The following is a 21,270-nucleotide window of genomic DNA, read 5'->3' as shown; positions in this document are numbered from 1 at the left end:
AAATGCCCCACAAGGTCACGTGATTGGGAACCTGTACACAATGTAGTTCAAGTAAGTGGCGGGTATCCCTATGTTTTGCGTGCTATTTACCTGATATGAAGGCCAAAGGTACGTTATGGGTATGTCAGATAATCTTAAGCTTGTTATATCCGTTTGCCTTATGTTGTTTTGTGATATTAAGTCTTATTTGTTTTGACCACTTAGAAAGTTGCAGGATATGACAACAACCCGACTCGCAACATGGCCGCTTCTATAGTAAAAGTAGTCTGTGACACTGACAGTATTGCTGGTATTGGTCAAGTTACATTTTAAATATGTTGGAAATGGAATCATTATAATTTGTGGCTCCTCTTCTTTGGTAGCTTCTTTAAAGTCTAGAGTTGAACGAAACTTAAATCATCAGGTCCACTAAGTGGATGAAATGAATATTTATCACAAGACTCAAGAGCTATTAATTGGTAGAAAAATTTTAATGCAATCTGAAGAAGGGTACATACAGTACGGTATAGACATTTGTCTGATGTCATAGCTCTTTGCAATGAATAAGAACTGTGGTCAAGATAATGGGGACATATCATGATGTCTCATTGGAGATAATGAGTTAGGGGAAATTTAGTTAGTTGTAAACTGACAAAGCATCGACTCCGAAATCTTAAAATATTTTAGTTTTTAGGGAGGATTTGGTTAAGTATAGCCTTAAGATATTTGCTAACACAGACTCTCGGAATTAAAATTGTGTATTGTAATTGTGTATTTTGCAATAACAAGAAGATATTTGATGGTACATGTACGTATTATCTAATTTGCAAAACAGCTTGAACAACTTTTTATGAGGGTGCTAGCATTAAAAGAAAATATTTGGCAGTATTATCTTAATAAAAATGTAAACATTCAGAACATTTTATAAGGGTGCACCATTTTACTGAAGAATAAATGTTTGCCCTTATTTCTTACATATTACATTCAAGTGTGGTATGTAGTAACAGTATTGATAAATATGTGAATACTTTTTTGTTAACAACCCACATAGATAGCTTTGATGATTGTTAAGGTCATTTTGAGTTATCTGTGGTAACCGACAGTAAATTTACCTTTATTATGCGTAAATGCTTATATAACAAGCAGTGATATATCTTTGATTAGAGACATTTATGAAGAAACAAAGCAACTTTTGTGCAGTTAATGAAAATTCCAAAGATTCAAATTTTCTCTGAATATGATCTAGATATCTTATTTTGTTTAAATTTATAATAGTATACTAATGATTATGGGAAAACCAATCCAAACAATAAAAAATGCCCATTCAAGTGAAAGCAAATTGTATGGATATGACCCTGCAATCAATGACTAGTTACAGGTTTGTTAAGTGCAAATATATTTGATCAGAACATAAGTTGATTTAGAAGTTTTATGAGGCCCAAGTTTTTACCCACATAACCTTGTATAAAACTTATCATTGATGCATGGTCCACATTTTCTTTAAAATTGACAGAATTCAGGTGGATTTTTAAATGAGAGTCATGAATAACAAACTTTTACTTGAAAATTTATGGGTAGGAATTATGTTCTCTTCCATTTATTCTTAAAGGTGGCAGTACAATGTCATTTTAAAAGGAGGTGAAAGGGTCAAAACCAGTATATCAGATGCAGTGATTTATAAACAATAATTTAATTTTTTGACATTAGTTGCCATTATGGTAATGGAAATTATACTGTGAAGGCATAAAACACTGAAATCTAAAAGCCCACGAAACTTGTATTTGTAAGCTGGGTTTGTTTTCTTAATCTTTTACACAGACAGCAATGTAGTTTTCTTATCTGTCCTAGTGCTCCAACAAAAATTGTGCTTTGTATTTACATTTTTATTTTATTGACACAAGCTTAGGAATATGACCTATCAACCATCAAACATTATCTTTTATCACTTTGATTCTGTTCTGGATTTTCAGGTGCAACTTTGGTGTCTAGTGCAGCCATGAGAGCTGGTTAGTGAAGATTTGCTGGTGTACAGAGACAGAGGTTTGGAAATCATGGAGAGCTCAAATGGTTCCATTGGGGGACGGAGGCTACCCTCAAACAAACTAGATTCTTCCCAAAGGACGACAGATGAGATGAGACGGCACATTGCCAAGCTCAAGTCAGAGCTGGAGTTAGAGAAAGCAAGGTCCAAACAAAAAGAGAGGGAGAAAGTTTCTGAAATCAAACATGCCAAAGAAATGATGGAGAGAGAGAAATCTCATGAACTAGAAATGGCTAATATCAAGTTCCAGGCAGAGAAACAAGCAGAGATACAGAAAACAAAAGATAGTGTTGCAAGAGAAAAAGACCTGGAATTAAAGCAAGTCCTCAGGTATAAAGAAGAAGAATTGAAAGTATTGAAACGCCAGTTAGATCGAGAGAAAGAGGATGCTGCATATGGATCTTCTGATCTCAGGAAAAAATCTCAAGGCTCTCACAGTGACTTGACTGGAAACACAGATGCTGTCCTTAAACTTCAACAAGAAGTCCAAATGCTGAAAGATTCCAAGAAACAAATACAGGAGAAGCTTTCTGAAAAGTCAAAATCTGATAAAGAAAAGACTTTGGAGATCAGGAGACTTAAAAGGGAACATGAACAAGAGGTACAAAAAATTATTCAGGAATCAAAACGGGAGTTTGCAAGGAACTTTAAGATGGATAGTTTCAAAATGGACAGGACTTTCAGTGGGGACAGTACAGAGGACTTAACTGCTAAGAAGTTGCCTTTCACTTCTACACCCATATCTGGGAAACATTCGGGTGTGAAAGGTGGCTATGGAGAGGGAGATGTGGTAAGTTCATAGTAATTCTAGTTTTTTTGTTTTTTTTTACTGAAATGTACTTGTTAGAAAGGAAGAAACAGTTCTTCTCATGTTCTAACAAATACATTCATGATTATGTGTGCAAACACAAACACTATAGATGCATATTCGCTAATGCATGCATGTGCTCACACGCATGCATGCACACACACACACACACAGACACACAAACCAAAATCCTCAGACTTGGAATATTAAAGGTGTTGCAAAACAGTTCATATACACAACTAGAGAAGAAAACCACATCTCAGAAAACTATAATTTATGGTTTTGTTAATTTAAATTGCATATGTTTATATGTGAACCAGGAACAGCAGGTCTTGTTTAAAGTGGTGATTGATTAGTTTTATTAAAAAGAACATGCATCAGCTGTGCTCTTAACATGACAGACCACAGCAGAAATTAAGCTGTAACTTGTTCCACTACCTTTGCTTCCATATTTGCATTACTAGTAGATTGTTAGAAATCCCAGCAGCAGTTACAGCAAATCCTCAAGTGTTGCTCTGTTTTCTGCTACGTTGATGATCAACCTTTGTAAAACGTTAGTAGAAGGAGATTAATCAATCTTATAGGATTAGAGCCAGTCTTGATCAATAGGTTAGTTTGTCATTGACATAACAGCAAAGTTTCACCTGTCAAAAACAAGCAGCCTTTTGTAAATGCCTAATAGCATTAATTAGCATATAGTTTGACCTTACAGCGTCATGTTACTGGAAGTTTTGAACTTTGCTTAAATGGTGCTCATTCATTTTACAACAGAAAAATGTTTTCAAATTTAAATGAAATTTAATGGGAATGTGTTAAACAGTTTGTAAGTTAAATGGATTGATGCTTAATATTTTATTTAATGACGAATACAGTACCTTATGCTGTAATTTAAGAAATCTTCAGGTATATTTTTGTTTTTTAATAGTTTTCTCTTTACAGAACACATTTTTTTGTGTGAAAGATATTTCAGATAATATATAAGAGGAATTTGTTGGATGACTAGTATTTAAAATTCATATCACAAATAGCATTGACAAGACATAGAGGGAATATTTTGCAAAAGTCTATCTTAAGTCAGCATTTCATATAAGTCAGTTATTAAAAATAGTTATGTAACAGTTTATGTGAAAACCTTCTCAACTGCCAAGTGACCTTTTTCCATTTTAGGTTCACACTTAGATGCAAGTAATTTACCACATAATGCAAGTATTATAAATGTATGGGTTATTAGGTATTCAATGGTGCAAATTCTCTATATTATTACTTACTAGTATGTTAAAATCGAGTGGAAACTTGAAACTTTTATTGGAGAAGGTGAATACTTTGCCCTCTTTCTTTAAGCAATCCAACCTCCATCACACTCACTTCTATTATAGTCAGTGCAAGTATTTTCCTGCCTGCTTTAAGCAACCAATGAACCTTGTGATGGATGAAATTACAATACAATTGAAAGTATGTATGAGTTAGATAAACCTATATTATTTCATTGAAAAGCAACCTAGCCTTTGTCAAACAAGTGTGCTGTTTATCTTAAGGTGCTGTTGAAAATTGTTGACCACTGATTTGTTACAGTCGGTTTCACATTAATTGAAATTTGGATTTATATTTGTTGAAATTGATAACCACAGGAGGGGGCTGATATCTGGGCAAATAACCTGACTACAACAACATCTCTGTTAAACAGCTGAAGATACTGTTATATGGCATGCCATGATGAACCTAAAACATAAAAAATTTATATTGTTAATCTGTATCGGCTATATTATTGTATAGCACTGGATGTATAATTTAAAAGAGCTAAATTCATGGGTTGCATAAAACATTAGGCTGCATGTACACGCTGAGGCAAAAATTGGATTTTTGGAGTAAACAATCTTGAGCATAAGCTGTGTGCAGTCAAATGACTTTATTATATTTCATACAGTTTTGCTTAGTTACTAGTAACAGCTCCAGGAAAATTGTGAATAATGATCATAACTATCATACATGCTCTTTTAAGCGAGGTTTATGCTGTCCCTTTTAATGATTGTGAAACTATGTATATATTTTACATTAATTGTTATCAACATTAAGAGTCAGAAGTAATCAATTTAATGTAGATGTAATATAATACAACAGTGCAAGCACTACTTAAAGAATTTTCTTTTGAAAAAAAAGGCCACACCTGCCTTTCAAAGAATACATGTCAGTTATGTACCATTTTCTCTCCCCCCCCCCACACACACACACACACACGTGTAAACCTTCTAAGGTTATGGGCAACAGGAGGGACTACGTGGGACTTCTATCTGTAAATGTGTTTTGGTAATCAAGAAGCCATTATTATAGAAAAGGAGTAGACCTTTTTCTAAGCTACCAAAATCAGCATGGTCCTTCTAGACACTGAGGCCATCTACAACTGTGTCTAGCCTGAATATCCTGAGCAAATAAGAACAAAACAGCTGTTTTTAAAACCAATAGTTCCATGTATACACACAACAAAGTGGCTACTTCTCATCTAGAAGTTGGGTTTACATTGTGTCTAACCAAGGACCAAGTTGACTGTATTAATTTATGCATTAATTTGTTTGACAAAACCACTGTTAACACATATTACTGGTCCTGTGTGATTTAGAGTAGTATGGTAAAAGTTATGTTTGACAAGAGTCATTCTGCATTTTTCTATTTCACTTTGACATGCTAATATGTGTATAGTTAGGGTCAGTATAATTTCTTCCCATGTACACTTTAACAGCTTCAGATTAGGCGTTGTTGTGGTGATTCTTTCTTCTGTTGATCAAAACAGAAAAATGGACTTTTATCACTTGAATAGGTCTTACCCAGGCGTTACCATGGCATACATAACTTGTATACACCACAGGACTGAGAAAAGATTATAATTGAAGGGGCTGTTCCACTTTTCCTTTCTCTTTAGTGATATCTTTTCTTCCTTTTTGATTTTCACATCTTCTTATCCCATGGAAAAAAAAAAAAAAAGGTGCAGTTGCACCATGCCTTGATTCTTTAGGACTACTTTTGTTCAAAATGTTGCAATATTTCAGTGGGAAAAATTACAAAGATAAGCAGATATTTTGGAGGGTATATGGAATGGCCAGTAATATGATCCTACTTCTGTTAATGGTTACTTGGTTTTACAGGATTGATGGCAAGCCTGTGTTTCTAGAACTTCTTTTTATGGCTAATTTAAAAACATAAAAAGATTAAAGGGATGTTTCTTATTTGACTTGCATGCACTTTGTCACAGGGAGAGACAGTCGAGGAAGTATTTTATAGATTTCAAAAATTGAAGAGCTGCAACACTATATATTTATAACATGATGTATTATGTATTCAAACCCAGTTATTTGACCTTAGAGTAAACTGACATTTTATGGGGACATCAAATCCATACATTTTAGAGAGAATGAATCTTGTCCTCCTCAAAGATATCCATTTACTTTAAAGTTAAGAATTTCCAAAGGGCATGCACTACTAAGAGCTTTGTACTAGTACTTCCACTGTGCTAATAAAATCAACAAAGTAATATGATAGTGGCTTTTTTAAACCATTACACCTGTTAACCAAGCTTGAGATATCATGGATTTGTACACACCCTTGTCCCTTCACAGCAGCAGGTACTTGTTTTAGTTTTACTTTTAAATTGTATTGTTTGCCTTGCTCTGATATGTTTAGGTATTTTAGTATAGTTCATGTTGTATTGTTAATGTGCATGCCTGTATGCAGTATGTACTCAGGCCCGTAGCCAGGGGGGTTCAGGGGTTCGAAAGAACCACCCTTTTTTGCTAGGAAAAGGTCCACTCTGGGTAAAATTTGATCTAGGTACATGGAGTTTTTATGGAAAAAGGTCCACTTTTTCAGAAAAAGAACCCTCCTTTTGAAATTGCTGGCTACGGGCCTGGACTACTAGTCGTCTATCCAGTCTGAAACCTCTAGCTCCATCTTTTACAATGCATTTGTTGTACATACTAGTACATATTTTCAGCTTCTCTGGGATTTTTATTGCAGCAGTAGATTCATATTAGTTGACACATCTACCACAGCTATAAAATACCGAGTTCTACTTCGAATATTGAACTGCAATCCAGTGATTGTCTTTACAGTTTAGAGTACAGAACTGAAATTGACAATATTGCTGTTGGTTCTTAATTAATTATTAGCACTAACTTGTTCAGTGCATTCGACTTCAATTTAAGTCGTTCAACTGAGCCACAAACTGTTATCTATGCTGCATGTACAGTATTAGATTAACAAGTAAAATACAACTTATTCACTTAAACCCTAGGCTTGGCATTTTAAAAAATGAACATAAACAAAGTTTAATTAGGTTAATTATTTAAAAAATATAATATAATTAACCATCTTCAAGTCGGTTTCCTCAGTACTTCAATGAAACTATGAGGAACCGATTCCAAATCAGTGGTAGTAGGGTCATTAATTGTTAATTTCACCACATTTATTGAATTCCACTGTTACCCAGCTGCCTGAAGTTGCCAGCTTTAAATTACCTTTGTGTCAACACCAGCCTCCTGTTAAGATAAGGTATTTTCTCCCATACAAAAGAACTTGCTACTGTAGGAGATTCTCTTCAGATATCATTATGACAGGACTTTATTGACAATTTTTGAAAATTGTATCTAATTTTGGAAGAGATTGTTGATAAGAGAGTTAACTGCTCAATGGCAGAGGACACCTTACTTTGTGATGTAGTGTGATGCCAGCATATCACATCACGCCATTTTCAGCTTCATAATAAAAAGCGTGCCTTTGGGCCCATTCACGTGGTTGGATCATGTCCTCTTTTTATGTACAGACACAGATGTGTCTGTACATATTGCCATCACCTGCGTCTGTCGTCGCCGTCGTCGCCGATGCCGATGCCGGCGCCGTGCACTTTCCTTGTTAACATGATAAGTGGAGGGCAGTTTTACTTTTTGGCTTTATATTTACAGAGCTGTTGAATATTCATAAAACGCAGGTCAAGTTCGAAAATCAGCATGATCGGGCCATTATTGTAGAAGTTATGCTGTTTTTTCACTTTTCAGCATATATGCAACCCTGTTAACACATTTTAAGGAAAACCGATAGGCCTGTTGTCATGAAACTCACAGGAGTAATCAATCTTACTAAAACGCAGGTCAAGTTCGAAAATCGGCATGATCGGGCCACTATTTTAGTAGTTATGCTGTTTTTTCACTTTTTAGCATATATGCAACACTGTAAACACAATATAAAAAAAACAGATAGACCAACTGTCATTAAACTCACAGGAGTGGTCAATCTTACTAAAATGCAGGTTGAGTTTGAAAATTAGTATAATCAGGCCATTGTTTTCGAAGTCATGCTGTTTTTTCACATTTCCTCAAATTCAATTCTTAGGCATGTTAACAGTCTTATTATTTAATTAATAAGACACATAAAAGTGTTTGTTTGACATTTCCTGCATCTTTACAACATTGTTAGTTGATTATGTAGAAATGATGGTAAACTTGTTGTCGTGTATTGTGTAATAAAGTGTCAAAAATGGAAATAAAGTCATATCAGTCAGATTCAATCATTTACTATGTTCAGAATGTCAGAATGGAGGAAATTGGACATTTGACACAGTTCTATTGATATTTGTCCCATCTCATCAATTTTCTTAGTTGATCATATAAAAATGGCAGTAAACTGTTTATTTCATCTTATATTAAAAAAGTGTTAAAAATGGAAATAAACCCATTTCAGCACAGTGCTGTCTAGTTTACATTTTGGCATATTCAAGGTGTCACTTTGAAGTTCCATGGGCATGAAGACCTTTGCTAGTCACATTTTCTGAATATACATGATATTATTAAAAATTGATGATCATTATGCTGTTAAACATTATGTAATATTGCATCAAAATTTGAAAATAAACCTATTTTGGGCACTGCTCCCATGATGACCATTTAAGGAAAACCATGTCATTTACTGTTCTCAAACTTAAAGAAACATGGGACTTAAATACAGCTTCAGTAGGCAATGCAATCTGTTTGGTAATTCTTTCTGCCGGTTAAACAGTTTTTTTGTGAAAGTTTAATTTTTCATATATTGGCATTTTCAAGGTGTGACTTTGAAGTTCCACAGGCTTGAAGACCCATGCTAGTCACATTTTCTGAAAATCCATGATACCTTTATTTTATTATTAAAAATTGATTGTCATTATGCTGTTAACCATTATGTAATATTGCATCAGAATAGAAGAACTCACAATTTTGGGTGCTGCTGCCATGAAAACCATTATGGGAAAACCATGTTACTTATGATTGCCAAACTTTCAAAAAAAAGAAATACAGGACTAAAATGCAGCCTGAGTTGGAAAAGCAGTCTAATTGACTTCTTTTTCTGAAAGTTATACATTTTCAGATTGTGAACTTGAACTCCTATGGGGCTGAAGCCTTATGCTTGTTACACATTTTACTTACATTGGAATTACCTGTTGAGCATGATTAAAATTTGATGTTGAATTTGCAGTTTAACATAATGTACTTTTGCATCAGAATTGACTGTACCCTATTTTGTTTTTTTCCTTCTTTTTGTCTGTACATTTGACAGCTTTGCTGCCTTGTTTATATGATTTAATACTTATGTAATGTGTTCTCACAGCATGTGCATTGCTCATTGCTGATTACATTATATCACATTCAGTCTTCAGCATGTGGTCAAGCAAGCAGCACTTTGGTTTTCAAAGCTTTCATATTGTACATCTCTTAGATGGCCTACACTGAACCGATCAAAGTGGTGTGAATTGTTCCTTATATAATACACCATCTGTAGTGATAGGGGGTGACCCGTCACCTAATGACCCACCTGTGGCAGTTGGCATGATCTGCAATGACACTTGTTTGTTGCCATTTGAAGGATGGTTGTCATGCTAAAACATTTTATATTTGGCAGTTTATAGCTTACAGTTCACAAAAAAGGGAAAAAAATTATTATACTTTGACCAGAATAACATATGTACAGCAAATTGTTGAAAAGTTTGGAAGATACATTTTGATTGCTTAGACTGTATGAATGCTGTATCATGCTGGAATGAGCTGAGAGGAAAAATCTGAGGAAAAAGTGCAATATTATCTCTGGTGTTTCTAAAAATGTCTAAGCCATAAAGGCTTTTCTTGGTTCAACAGCTTGATAAGAGAGAGATGACATTTGTTATACAGTAAGACTGATACTGATAAGGATTATTTGGGTGTCACTGAAGCTTGAGTTTGAATATTTTGCCTTGCAATCAGCGAACAGTACATTATGGCTACGGCGCTGGAGCATAAGTATAACAGAAAGACAAGAAAAGCAAAGGTAGGGACAGGGTTGAGACATATTTGGTTAATTTGTGGTATATTCTGAACTTAGGAGGGGGGGATAATTACAGGGTGTAATGATTTTGATATATGTAAGATGATCAAGAGTTCGATATAGTCTAGAATGAAGAAAGCATATTTTGACAAACATTAAAGTGTTCTTAGAATATTTTGGAAAAAATAGTGCCTGGAAACAATGAATATGAGTATTAAAGATGGATGAAGACTTATGCCTAACTGCATTGGTGGTCTATAGCATAACCATAGCCCAGTTGTGTTTGTACATAATATCATTCAAATCATCGATTCTATTTGATTTAGAATAAAATTAATGCAAGAAAGCTTCCGTGTATTGTTGCATAAGTTAGATATGTTATCTGGGTTAGGAAAGCTTGGCAATCATAAGGATATAAAATGCCATTTTATAGTTCTGTTATGTTGAATCCTTTCAGCTACAAATATATTGTTCTTATAAATGTGTATCTAAATAGCAATTGTATACATTGAGTTATCAGGAATAGCTCTGCCTTTGATATACACTGACAAAAACACTAACAATTTGAAAAAGGAACAAATTTTTTTCCCATAATTTTTGTGTATGCAAAAAATGTTTAATTTTGCTAGTACTAGTACCTTAATGAATGTTAATAGCACTCATGAACATTTAATTTACATTCATGCATACAAAAGCTATGTCCACTAATATCGTCAAGGATATCAGAATGATGAAACCATTATTTTGGATGTGCATGCACATTTATACATGCTATAGTGGACACACACACACACACACACACACACACACACACACACACATTCTCTGTAACTTGATATTCTACATAGCTGTAAAATATGGTAATGTCTCCACCATGCTCACTTGAGATGTAATATGTCATAATCAAAGATAACTGACTAGTGATTATAACACCATATATTTAGTTGGTGTATCACACCTGTATAACACCACATATGTCAGGTGCTACATGTAAGATGAGGTCTAGCAATGCATTCAGTGTGTTGGTGTTGGTAATTATATATCAGAAATCACTTGAAGGCCATGAGCAAGGCAGGTGTTTATTTGTTTTACCGCGTGTTTCATTTTAGTTTCCATTGTTTTGTAAGAGATACTATTGGGTTTTCTGTTTTGAGGCAGTAAGCAGGTGTATCAGGTGTAAGATCTACTGCGGCATCATTTTGGTGATTTCACTAGTTTAAAAGAAAAGCTTAATACCTATCTATTTTGTGCATAGTGGGCAGCAAATGGCCTGGCACTGGTTCAGAATATATTGCAGATGTAATGCCAGTTTTATTTAATTCTGATTTTAAATCTTTTATCTTAATCTTTTTTCAGGAAAATCATAACTCGGATGATCGTGACAGATCTCAACATAGGAAAATGAAGGATCTGACGTCCCAGAATCAAAAGTTAGAGGAGAGCATTTCCCTGTTGAGGGCTGAAAATGAAGTATTGGTGTGTACATGATAAGAAATTGTTATCCTTGTTTAGTGATCACAGTAGAAAAAAAATTGATTCTTGGAGTATTTTGTTTTCCTATAATTCAGGTTGTAGTAAAAACAAAAAAGGAATCCCTTCTAAGTTGCCTTTGAGGTTTCAGGTGTTTCTTTTGTAATTTATTTCAATATTGCCGTGATTTGGTTATATCGTGGTAAGTAATCATAGTGTCACTTTATTAACTATCATGTTAAATTCTTTATAGATAAAGTAATTAATTTTCTCACATTAGCAGAGTTATCCAAAGTGACATAGGTTCTAAACCTTTTACATAACATGCAACAGCACAAGATAACACACTGATAATTTTTTTTTTTTTTTTGTTGCTTTGAATACTGGATGAGAAGCTGTGATATGAATAATACTGTAGCACATAGTATCCAGGCACTTGTTCTGGTGGAATATATGGGTACTTTATAACAGCTTCTGTACATTTAGAGGTCACTAGTGGTTGAAATGAAGTGGTGGTATTGTTGCTGTTCATGTTATATAACAGAGTGCAGCAGAGAATTCATTTGCCACTTGTCAATTTTGGCATGGACTGATAGTCCTAAATAGATCCATAATCATATGATGTTCAGTAGGCTTTCCTTAGCAAGTGTCTTAGGCTGTATCCAGAATAGAAGTTATCATACTAGCAGGATCGATCTATCTCGACAGGGATTCTTGCTAAGGTGCACTCAGTATAATCAGCTTAATTCTTGCACACCCCCTTTCAAAGCAATATCATGGACCACAAAATTTTCCCGACTTTACCCAAGTACTTTAAGTTACGAGGGGCCTTTTTTAGTTACAGTATACCAGATATGGAACACTTCAAATACTATTGCTTATATTATAACTATGAATTTTATGTTTATATTTTGTGTATCTACTGAAGTCAAAAATCACAATTTTGTTACATTTGTCGTAAGCTTCTTCCTGTGAATATTGCAAAATGAAAAAGTGTATAGTGTTTATTGATTATTTGTATGTTAGTTATATTTTGGAATGTTTCAGCATGTGTACCAATTAATTTATTTACTTTTCTGCTTTAGTATAAACAGTGGCATTTTAATCAGCTGTCATAGAAAAATAATTGTATATCTACCCACATGACAGTTAGCTTTTCAATTTACTTAAATGATGAATGAATAAATTAATGAAAAGTAGAAAAGAAAGGAGGGTCAAGAAAGAAAATGGGATCAGTATAATTGCATTCCTTTACTGTGGCTTACATTCAGATATTCTAGAATTTTAAATAATACAGAACACTCTGTGCACTCTAAACCAGCTGTATTTGACAGTTGCCATGTTGCAATTCTGCAGGTAAAATCTACTTATATATACATGTGTATATTGGACATCATTCCTCAGAGTTTCCCTGATCTTTTCAGAAGAAATCTCAAGACCAGTCTCCTGCAGAGGAAAAGATCAAGAAATTAAAAAAGAGAAATGCAGAATTGGCAGCCATAGCTAGAAGACTGGAAGAGAAAGCCAAACAATTACAGCAGGAAAACTTAAAGGTATTTTTCCTACTTATGGTTTTGAGAAGGCACTCTGTGGGCTGAGTTCATAGTTCTTGCTTGGCATCTGTTAACTGAGTTTTTGATTTTTAAAGAATAGAAATAATACAAACAAGATTTGCTATATGTTTAGAGAGTTGTTTGCAAGAGAGTTGTTGCAAGTGCATTATTATCTAATGTAGTCTGCCATTAAAGAGACCAAAATATTTTAGTATGGTGTGGGTTAAAATCATTTGAATCTGGGTACCAGCATAACATGTGAATAAGTAATCTACTAAGCGATTTTATTCAAAACTCATGACAGTGTCTAGGTTGGTTAAGTCAGAAATAAACTAGTCATGGCAACATGATGTTGAAAATATATAGAATTCTTTTTGAGAGGTGCATTTGTATGTAGGCTACATTTCAATCAAATTTATGAGCCAATATTTTTGTCACTGATGGATATATGATGGATATGATGAGAAATGGAAGAACAACAGGTGAGCATCATTCAAACAAAGGTTGTTTAAGTTAAGAATTCTTTGTTTTACCCCACAGATCATTTTCTATATGTAGAAGTAAACAGTTCCAGGGGAAGTTATAGCATTCTTGCTATAATTAAATCTTTCTTCTTGGCAGGAAGTATATTTTGTCTAACAGCCTTACAACTGAATTTGTAATAGTAATATTTTTGCTGAGAAGTATTTAAGGGCAAGACACAAAAATTAAGTTAGTCGAGTATAATGTGTTATATTTTTCAATGACCAACTAAATGATGTCATATTGAACAAAAAAGTATGATTTTTTTTTTTTTTTTGCTTTTTTTCATTTGTTTTATTTCTCAAAAATTCTGAAGCAATGGCTGCTTATACCTTCAAAGCATGTTGCAAATGCTGCAGACGTCTATAATGTCAAAGGTCATATGACTTCATTACTGTGCATGCTACATCTGCTTTATCTGTCATATCATGACAATTAAATTCTGAGATATCAAGTATTATGTCAGAATATATTTGTAATAATATGATAATTAAATGCGTAAAAGATTAATTTTGTAAACATATTGTGTAAATACTTAAGTTCAAGTTTTCCTGAATGAACTCCTGTTGTCTGTATTTGGGATTAGTAAGTTTATCAGTTTTCACCAGCTGACACATCAGCTTATAGAAGGCATCCTCAAGTTGTAGGCTTATATAGTAAAGACTGACAGAAAATCAAAGATTGAAATCAATGAGAAATTATCAGGGTGGCAACATATTATTATTACCTGGATTTTTTTCTCCTGTCAGTTGCAGTTGCACAAGTACTTGAACTCAGGACGTAGTGTGATGTTATGAGTCAATACAAATAAATACATACTAAATACATATAAGTTTATACACCTGCACATCATTTGGCATATTTAGATACTTTATGGTATGCTGGTAGAGTTCAAAGATCATATTACTGTGTATTTCCAGGCAAGTTGTGATGGCACAACATAGTACATGCTATTTGAGTCAGGACTAGACGCATGGCTACATGCTGGATCACATGGGTGATAAATTTAAGGGTATTGTTACCTTGAATACAAATATGTGGAAGCTTATAGCTTCTTGGAAAATATTTTCCTGGATAGATAACTGGATTTTTTGTTTCCAGGATATAACCAGCATATTATTAGTCATCATGATCAAGTGCTTTATGAGCCAAACCACTGTCAGTGGCTGTTTAAACTTAAATATCTGCAGCTTGAAGGAAATATTGTGTATACTTTGAAATTAAAAATTCATTGTACATGGAGGACAGTTCTGTGTCTGTGAATATAGTTATCATTAGAAGAATTTCATCACTGAAACTGAGCTTTTTTTTTCCCTGCATGGAATAAGGATGTCGTTAGCAGTGAGACTGAGTGAATGCCTGACAGATGCTCCCCTGCTCTGTGCAAGTCTCTCTGAGTCCAGACACCTGTGGTCCTCTTGATCTGTCCAGGAGTATGGGGATAGATAAACTTCAAATAGGCACAGTCCTATACAGTGAATACTGTAATAAATGGTTCAAAGATAAGAAAGGATCTGTGAATATAACTTCCTTAACTTATTGACAAACTTCTGTGAGATTGAGAATTTGCTTGAATTTCACTGCATTTGGAGTAAAGAGGGTTAGATATAGGGAAAGATATACCCAGTGACTACATTGTGTAACATAACCTAGCAGAAAACGTGTACCAGCCACAGATTAATATCTTTCCTTGAATAATTGATATGTGATATGCTTTTTATGACTTTAGAGGGATATGTCAGCCAAGGTATGTGTTATGAAGATTTATATGAAAGAGTAATATTATAATATATATCATTGTGATAGCATTAGGTTTAAATCAACATAATTCACTTATAGTGGTATTCTCTATTTGATTGGTGGTTTTATATATAGAAATAGCGTCAGCTTTAGAACTACTACCTGGCACATTATACTGGTATACATATTTTCTGTTCATATTGACTGAGAATTTAATTAAAACTTATACTTAAAAGAATTTTCACAGTTACAATTTTTGACAAATTCTGAATGTAATGATTCCCTTTGAGTTGACTGAATATCATAGTTAAAATTTAAACCATAACTTTCACAGCCACATTTTTTTGACAGTTTCAGAATGAAATGATTTCCTTTGATTTGAATGAATATCATAGTTAAAGATTAACCCATAAGGTTAATCTTGACATCACCCCTCCATATAAAGGTTTATTTATTCAGAATGACAGCTTCTAGTTAACTGGTCAAAAAAAGATCATGGGTTTTGAATTTTAACTTTAATCTTGTTACAGTGCTTGTTTTATAGGTTTTCTTTCATGAATTTTTATGTTATGTTTATCATATCAGATGTATATGATACATATAAAATTTCTTATTATATTATATGTGCTCTTATATTTCAGGATCAGAAGGCAAGTTTCTGAACTAAATACTGACATGTAAATGCTGTTAAAAGGCATGCTTTGGCTGAGTCAATTGAAAATACCATATGCTTCACAAATTATTTTGACCTGAAATCTTTCATAAATACATCTAATTATTTTTTAGAAGTCCAAAGACAGTGGTAATGGTAGTCAAGATGTTGACCATGTTAAGAGGGTATTTGCCCGCCAACGTGCCAAAGATCTGGCTGAACATGCCAAGGTTATGCTTGCCAAGGACAAGGAGGTGGAAACACTGAGGAAAAAGTGCCAAGACCTTGCTGATCAGCTCAGTAACAGTATTACTAATGCAGGGGTGAGATAGAAAAATGATCAGAACTGCTTGTTGCCTCCTGCTCTTTCCTTAGCTTCATATGATTTCCTAATTCCTCTAATTTTTAGCATTAAACCATTCCATTTAGTTATGGATGGGTATACAATATATTTGTCACCTAACAAATTATTGTGTTTTTCTCTTACTGGTTGTTTTGAAACTTTTCTGCACCTCTTACACTGAAGAAGTCACAACTAACACATTCTTAAACTTTGTGAAGTGCAGTTCTGCCTGCACTACCTGCTGTTATCTGGGGTATGCAATATGAGCAAATCTATGTCTTTCAGGCAATTTTTTATTGTCATTGAATGTAAATTTGAAGTTTCAGAATACTTGCTAGTAGAGTAAAGATCCAATATCCTGTTCTTTGAGTATCAGCAGTTGCAGTGTCTTACTCTCTTTAATAGGCTGTTTATTTTCAAAAATAAGAAAATAGCTGCCCACTGTTATGGAAGCTTACCCACTGAAATGATGGAATATTGCTCTCTTAACATTTAAACAAATAAGCAAATTAGTGAGTTATTTGCAAAAAATAAATAAAATAATGATAAAATCAAAAATAAAAAAAGGAATAAATCACTGTGATCTCAAATATGATTTTAAAAAACTGTTCAATTTTATTTATAAGAGTAAAATTGAGGCTTTCAAAAAAGAAAATTTACATTAACTATGCTATTGCCTGTAAATGCTTGTAAATGATGGCTGAGGTTATGTGCCAAGTTACATACAGGGTACCATTGCTGGCATCTCTGTAGTGTTTTAAACAATGCTGATGCTACTAATTGATGGATAGACATCCTGTGTATAATCACTGCAGAAGGCATTAATGTAATTAATTAATAAGATGTCTGTCATTATCTGTGATTTGACAGGTGATGTGACATATCTAGACAGACAATTATGGCAGATAGCTTTAGGAAGATCCAAGTATGGCAAACAGTTCTTGTATGTTAGTGTGAAATGTGTTAGCATGAAACATGTGGCCAAAAATTGAAGTAAAGCTTATGCCTTGTATACCCATTGCATACATGATATCCTGTTTTCATTGTTATTTTTTATTTCAACATGTAAGAGTCTAGTCGACTTGATTCCCTTTCACATGAAATGTTTGTAAGAAGCTGCTCATGTTATTGAAGTGGGCGGTGATAAACGAGGATTGTTTTGCCATCATGCAATCTCACCTTTATTTCACAAATACTGTAGATACAATAATCTTAGAACAAAACCATTTGCTAACAGCTATTTTTTTTCTACCTTTACAGAACAGTGGTGTTTTTGAGGACAGAGAAGAACTGGAGACTATCATCAAGCAGGCAGCTAGAGAGAGACTATTGTTAGAAAGACAGGTGGCCATGCAGTCTAAACAAGTAAGAGCTATAAATTAAAATTTAAAGAGAAAATAAATTACACAAAAGAATGTTTAACAACAATGTTCAAGTCTTTAAAGAGTCCACTATAGGCACAAAATGAATAAAGGACTTTCATTTTCACCTTGAGCTGGCAGTTGTAACACAATTTTTATATTTACTCAGGTTTGGCTATGTAAGTAAGTGTACACACGCACATGCACACACACACACACACACACACACACACACACACACACACACACACTCTTTCATCATATTATTTCAACGTGCATTTCTTCATTTTACATCATGAAATTTTAGGTAACATGTAACCGTAACAATGAAGAAATGATTATGTATCCATCATTCTAGTTAGTGACGTGTATGAATTGTAGACAGGATATCCTCAGTAACAAGAACTCGTTATTTTCAATCCAATCAAGTGTGTACTTGTTTTCAAATGCTTTAGAGTGTGATCATAGCTGAACTTTAGTGCCCAGATACTAGGAAAAATTGTGAACAGACATTACAATTAAAAACAAAACCTGCCTTACTGAGAAAAAGCATAAAAGAATGAATGCCTTTCTGTCAAAAGAAAAAAAAACATGATCTGAAATTCCCTTAGCATTTAGAAATTAGGTTATTTCTCCATCTGTCATCCCTAGTTAAACAGTTGAAGAAATGTGATGGGGCTTTCAATTAGAAGGATAATAAGCTTATGAGTAGATTTAAATAGTACCTTTGGGCAGGAGGTTACTGACTGTGGGAGACTGTTGGCACAGATGGGATTGACCTGGAAAAAAGCTTAAAAATCAGTTGTGTTTCTCTTCCTGTCATCCTAGACAATTTAAAATATATGATTTGGATGTTGAGTTGAAATTTTTTTAATATACTGGTTCATGTTACTTTCGATGAGAAAAATGATTATGTGCATGTTATGAACACAATAGCTGCAATATCTACTTTTCCTGCTGCTTTCTTAGCATAGCTTAATTAATAGAGATCTTAGTTGAAATCTGGTTCAACTACCTGGTTTGCAATTGTTGCATAGCAAAAATTTAGGGTGTCACATTGAGAATAAAATGTTTAGATGGTTTTGAGTTGTTACCAAACTATGCTTTGAATTCATGCAATATACATGCCCAATGGTGCTTATGTAGAGACACATGTATACAGATATGCATGTATTTCTTTTCATTTTCTCTTTAAGCATCTTTTAGATGTACATTTTTAGGAATAAAAAATCTTGCCAGAAATTCACACCAAAAGCCTTATTATTCCTGCTTCTGAGAGGAGAAAAGCACACACAAACATATTTGCAATTTACCTTTGAAAAATCTCCCTATTTTTAAATGCACCTTCTGCGTCATATTTCAGGGCAGCAGGAGTCCCTCCAGGAATTCAGATCTCAACCGCAGTAATGTTGTTGCCTTGGAAGAGGAGAATCAGTCCCTGAGGAGGGAGATAGAGCTGGCAGAAGTGGCCACCAGGGATCTGGAGAAACTGGTAGGTTTTCGGACATTTAAAGATACTTTATCGATCATTTGGGAATAATTATTTCATTTTACAGCACTGGTATTGCACAATACTCTCTTGTAACAATTGGAAACTTTTTTGTTTTTCTGCTTGATGATTGGTTCCGTCCTTGTGTTAAAGAATTAGCTACTTTGCAAAGTATTTTTGTGGTGGATATCTCAGGAATCATGTCCCCAGTATTCAAGTCAGAATTTTTTTTTGTTTTTTAGATTCCAGTTTGATGTAGTTTCAGGGCTACATGTTGGTAATGGTGCATATAACTTGATAATCACTTCATTTTCTCATTCTTAAATACTTCTTTGGTTCAAGAATAGTGTTATTTTATGAAAAACATAACTGCATTGTTCACTCTATCCCAGGAACATTTAACGGTGAATTATAAGAAAAAGATAATAATTATTTTGAGAAAATATAGATAACACATGAATTAATATCCATGCTACCACTGTCTCCATTATAAACATCAAACCAGTATTATTTCCAGTATCCAGAACTCGGCTTATTTCAATAGACTGCTACAGCATGAAACACAAAAGCTTAACTGCCATAGCAGCAGAGCATTTATGTAATTTTGGTAAATTAGGCTTCTGCGACTGTTATTCCACCGAGTATTAGTTCATTACCAAGTTATTTTTTAGACACCCGAGTAGGTAACCACATCTGTTGCAGTTCACATCAATGCCTATGGCCCAGGGACATGCAGAATGCCATCTTAACTATGAAAAGTCACAGGCATGTTAGACTCGAATTATTTGCCAGGTTAAACACCATTGTGCTAAAGTTGGTGGTGGCCATAAAGGAATGATTATGTGTCCGAGTAATGGTATTGATATCTCTGACCAGTTCTTAGGGTTTCATTACACATGATGGCATAGAGTCAGACCAAGTATTTAATTTGGTGGTATCAGAGCACAGCAATTTGATGAGAAAGCCAATACTAGTTTTGTGTTGAGTTATAAATGGTGTATAATTATATTGGTGGACTATATAAAATGTGCCATCAGTGGCATGTGAAGACGTATAGATTCAAGCCCTTAACTCCCTGGCAGTTATTGACGTCAATGAAACCAACAGTAAGCTGCTAATGATCCTGCTTCTTCTCTTCACATATATATGAATATATACATATCTGATCTACACTTCGCCATAATAGATTGGTTAGATATTTGTGGTTGAGGTGTTATAACAAGAATGCCTTCAATCCACCAGAAAGGACAGAACTTTTATGCAGTTTAAAGAGTTAGGAGCTTAGCCACACCTAAGTCACACAGAGGAATTGGCTCCCAGTTTTCAACATAGACCATGTTGCGGTCCCTGCGTTCTGCCTTCAATGGGGTAATTGTTTATTACTTTCAAACATTTTCCAAGAAATAGAGTTATGGATTTTTAGAATTGACTGTAATGGGAACTAGTTCTTTAAGGTTGAAAAAAAAGGAGAAAAGAAAGATAAGGATTAATTAATTTAGGGTTTGGCAGTAAGTAGCTATTTTAAGTATGCTTTATTGCGAAGTCAGACAATGTTAAGAGGAATTGTGACTGTAAAACTTTTGAGTTGACAGTTTCACGTTTTGCCTCTCTTATTTGACATAATATAAATGTGCTTTTTCAGAGAAAGATATCTGATATCTTTTGGTATCATGTTTCCTAATGGTACACAATTACATTCCTAGTGTCATTGTGCTTTTTGTTGTCATTTGTGCCAAAGTCATTTTACTTAATATATAGACAATTGATTTAAACCTGCAAATCTGTATTAGCACTGCCTAATATAAAGATATGCTTAACAACAAAAATAGCAAAAAGAAAAAAATCTGATGATTCTAGCTAAAAAATTTGAAAATGTAAAAGCATTGTGCTGTTAGATACATCAGTTGGCAAATTCATGATATTAAAAAAAAGTGGAGTCTGTGGACTTTTTTTAAAAGAATTTGATTGATTTCTACTATACGATAGGGAAAGGAGCCT

General features: G+C 33.9%; 1 protein-coding gene across 7 annotated transcripts in view; it reads left to right on the top strand.

The window, feature by feature from the left end:
• Positions 1-11: 11 nt before the first annotated feature.
• Positions 12-21,270, top strand: part of LOC106176230 (RIMS-binding protein 2-like) — a 53,007-nt gene continuing 31,748 nt past the window's right edge. For 3 of the 7 annotated variants that reach the window (XM_087000561.1, XM_087000560.1, XM_013558523.2), the window contains exons 1-7: positions 12-108; positions 1,950-2,810; positions 11,499-11,618; positions 13,037-13,165; positions 16,214-16,402; positions 17,683-17,787; positions 19,147-19,275. In XM_087000561.1, the coding sequence (XP_086856687.1) occupies positions 2,031-2,810; positions 11,499-11,618; positions 13,037-13,165; positions 16,214-16,402; positions 17,683-17,787; positions 19,147-19,275 (1,452 nt within the window). In that variant the 5' untranslated portion in view covers positions 12-108; positions 1,950-2,030. Of the gene's footprint in view, positions 120-1,949; positions 2,811-9,614; positions 10,146-11,498; positions 11,619-13,036; positions 13,166-16,213; positions 16,403-17,682; positions 17,788-19,146; positions 19,276-19,779; positions 20,641-21,270 lie in introns of those variants that run through there. The other 4 variants (XM_087000559.1, XM_087000558.1, XM_087000562.1 and 1 more) reach the window with 4 other exon arrangements.

This window comes from Lingula anatina, chromosome 1 (genome assembly GCF_051362555.1).
Source record: "Lingula anatina isolate TDL-2025a chromosome 1, LinAna3.0, whole genome shotgun sequence".
NCBI lineage: Eukaryota > Metazoa > Brachiopoda > Lingulata > Lingulida > Lingulidae > Lingula > Lingula anatina.
This window is presented reverse-complemented; position numbering and strand designations above follow the sequence as displayed.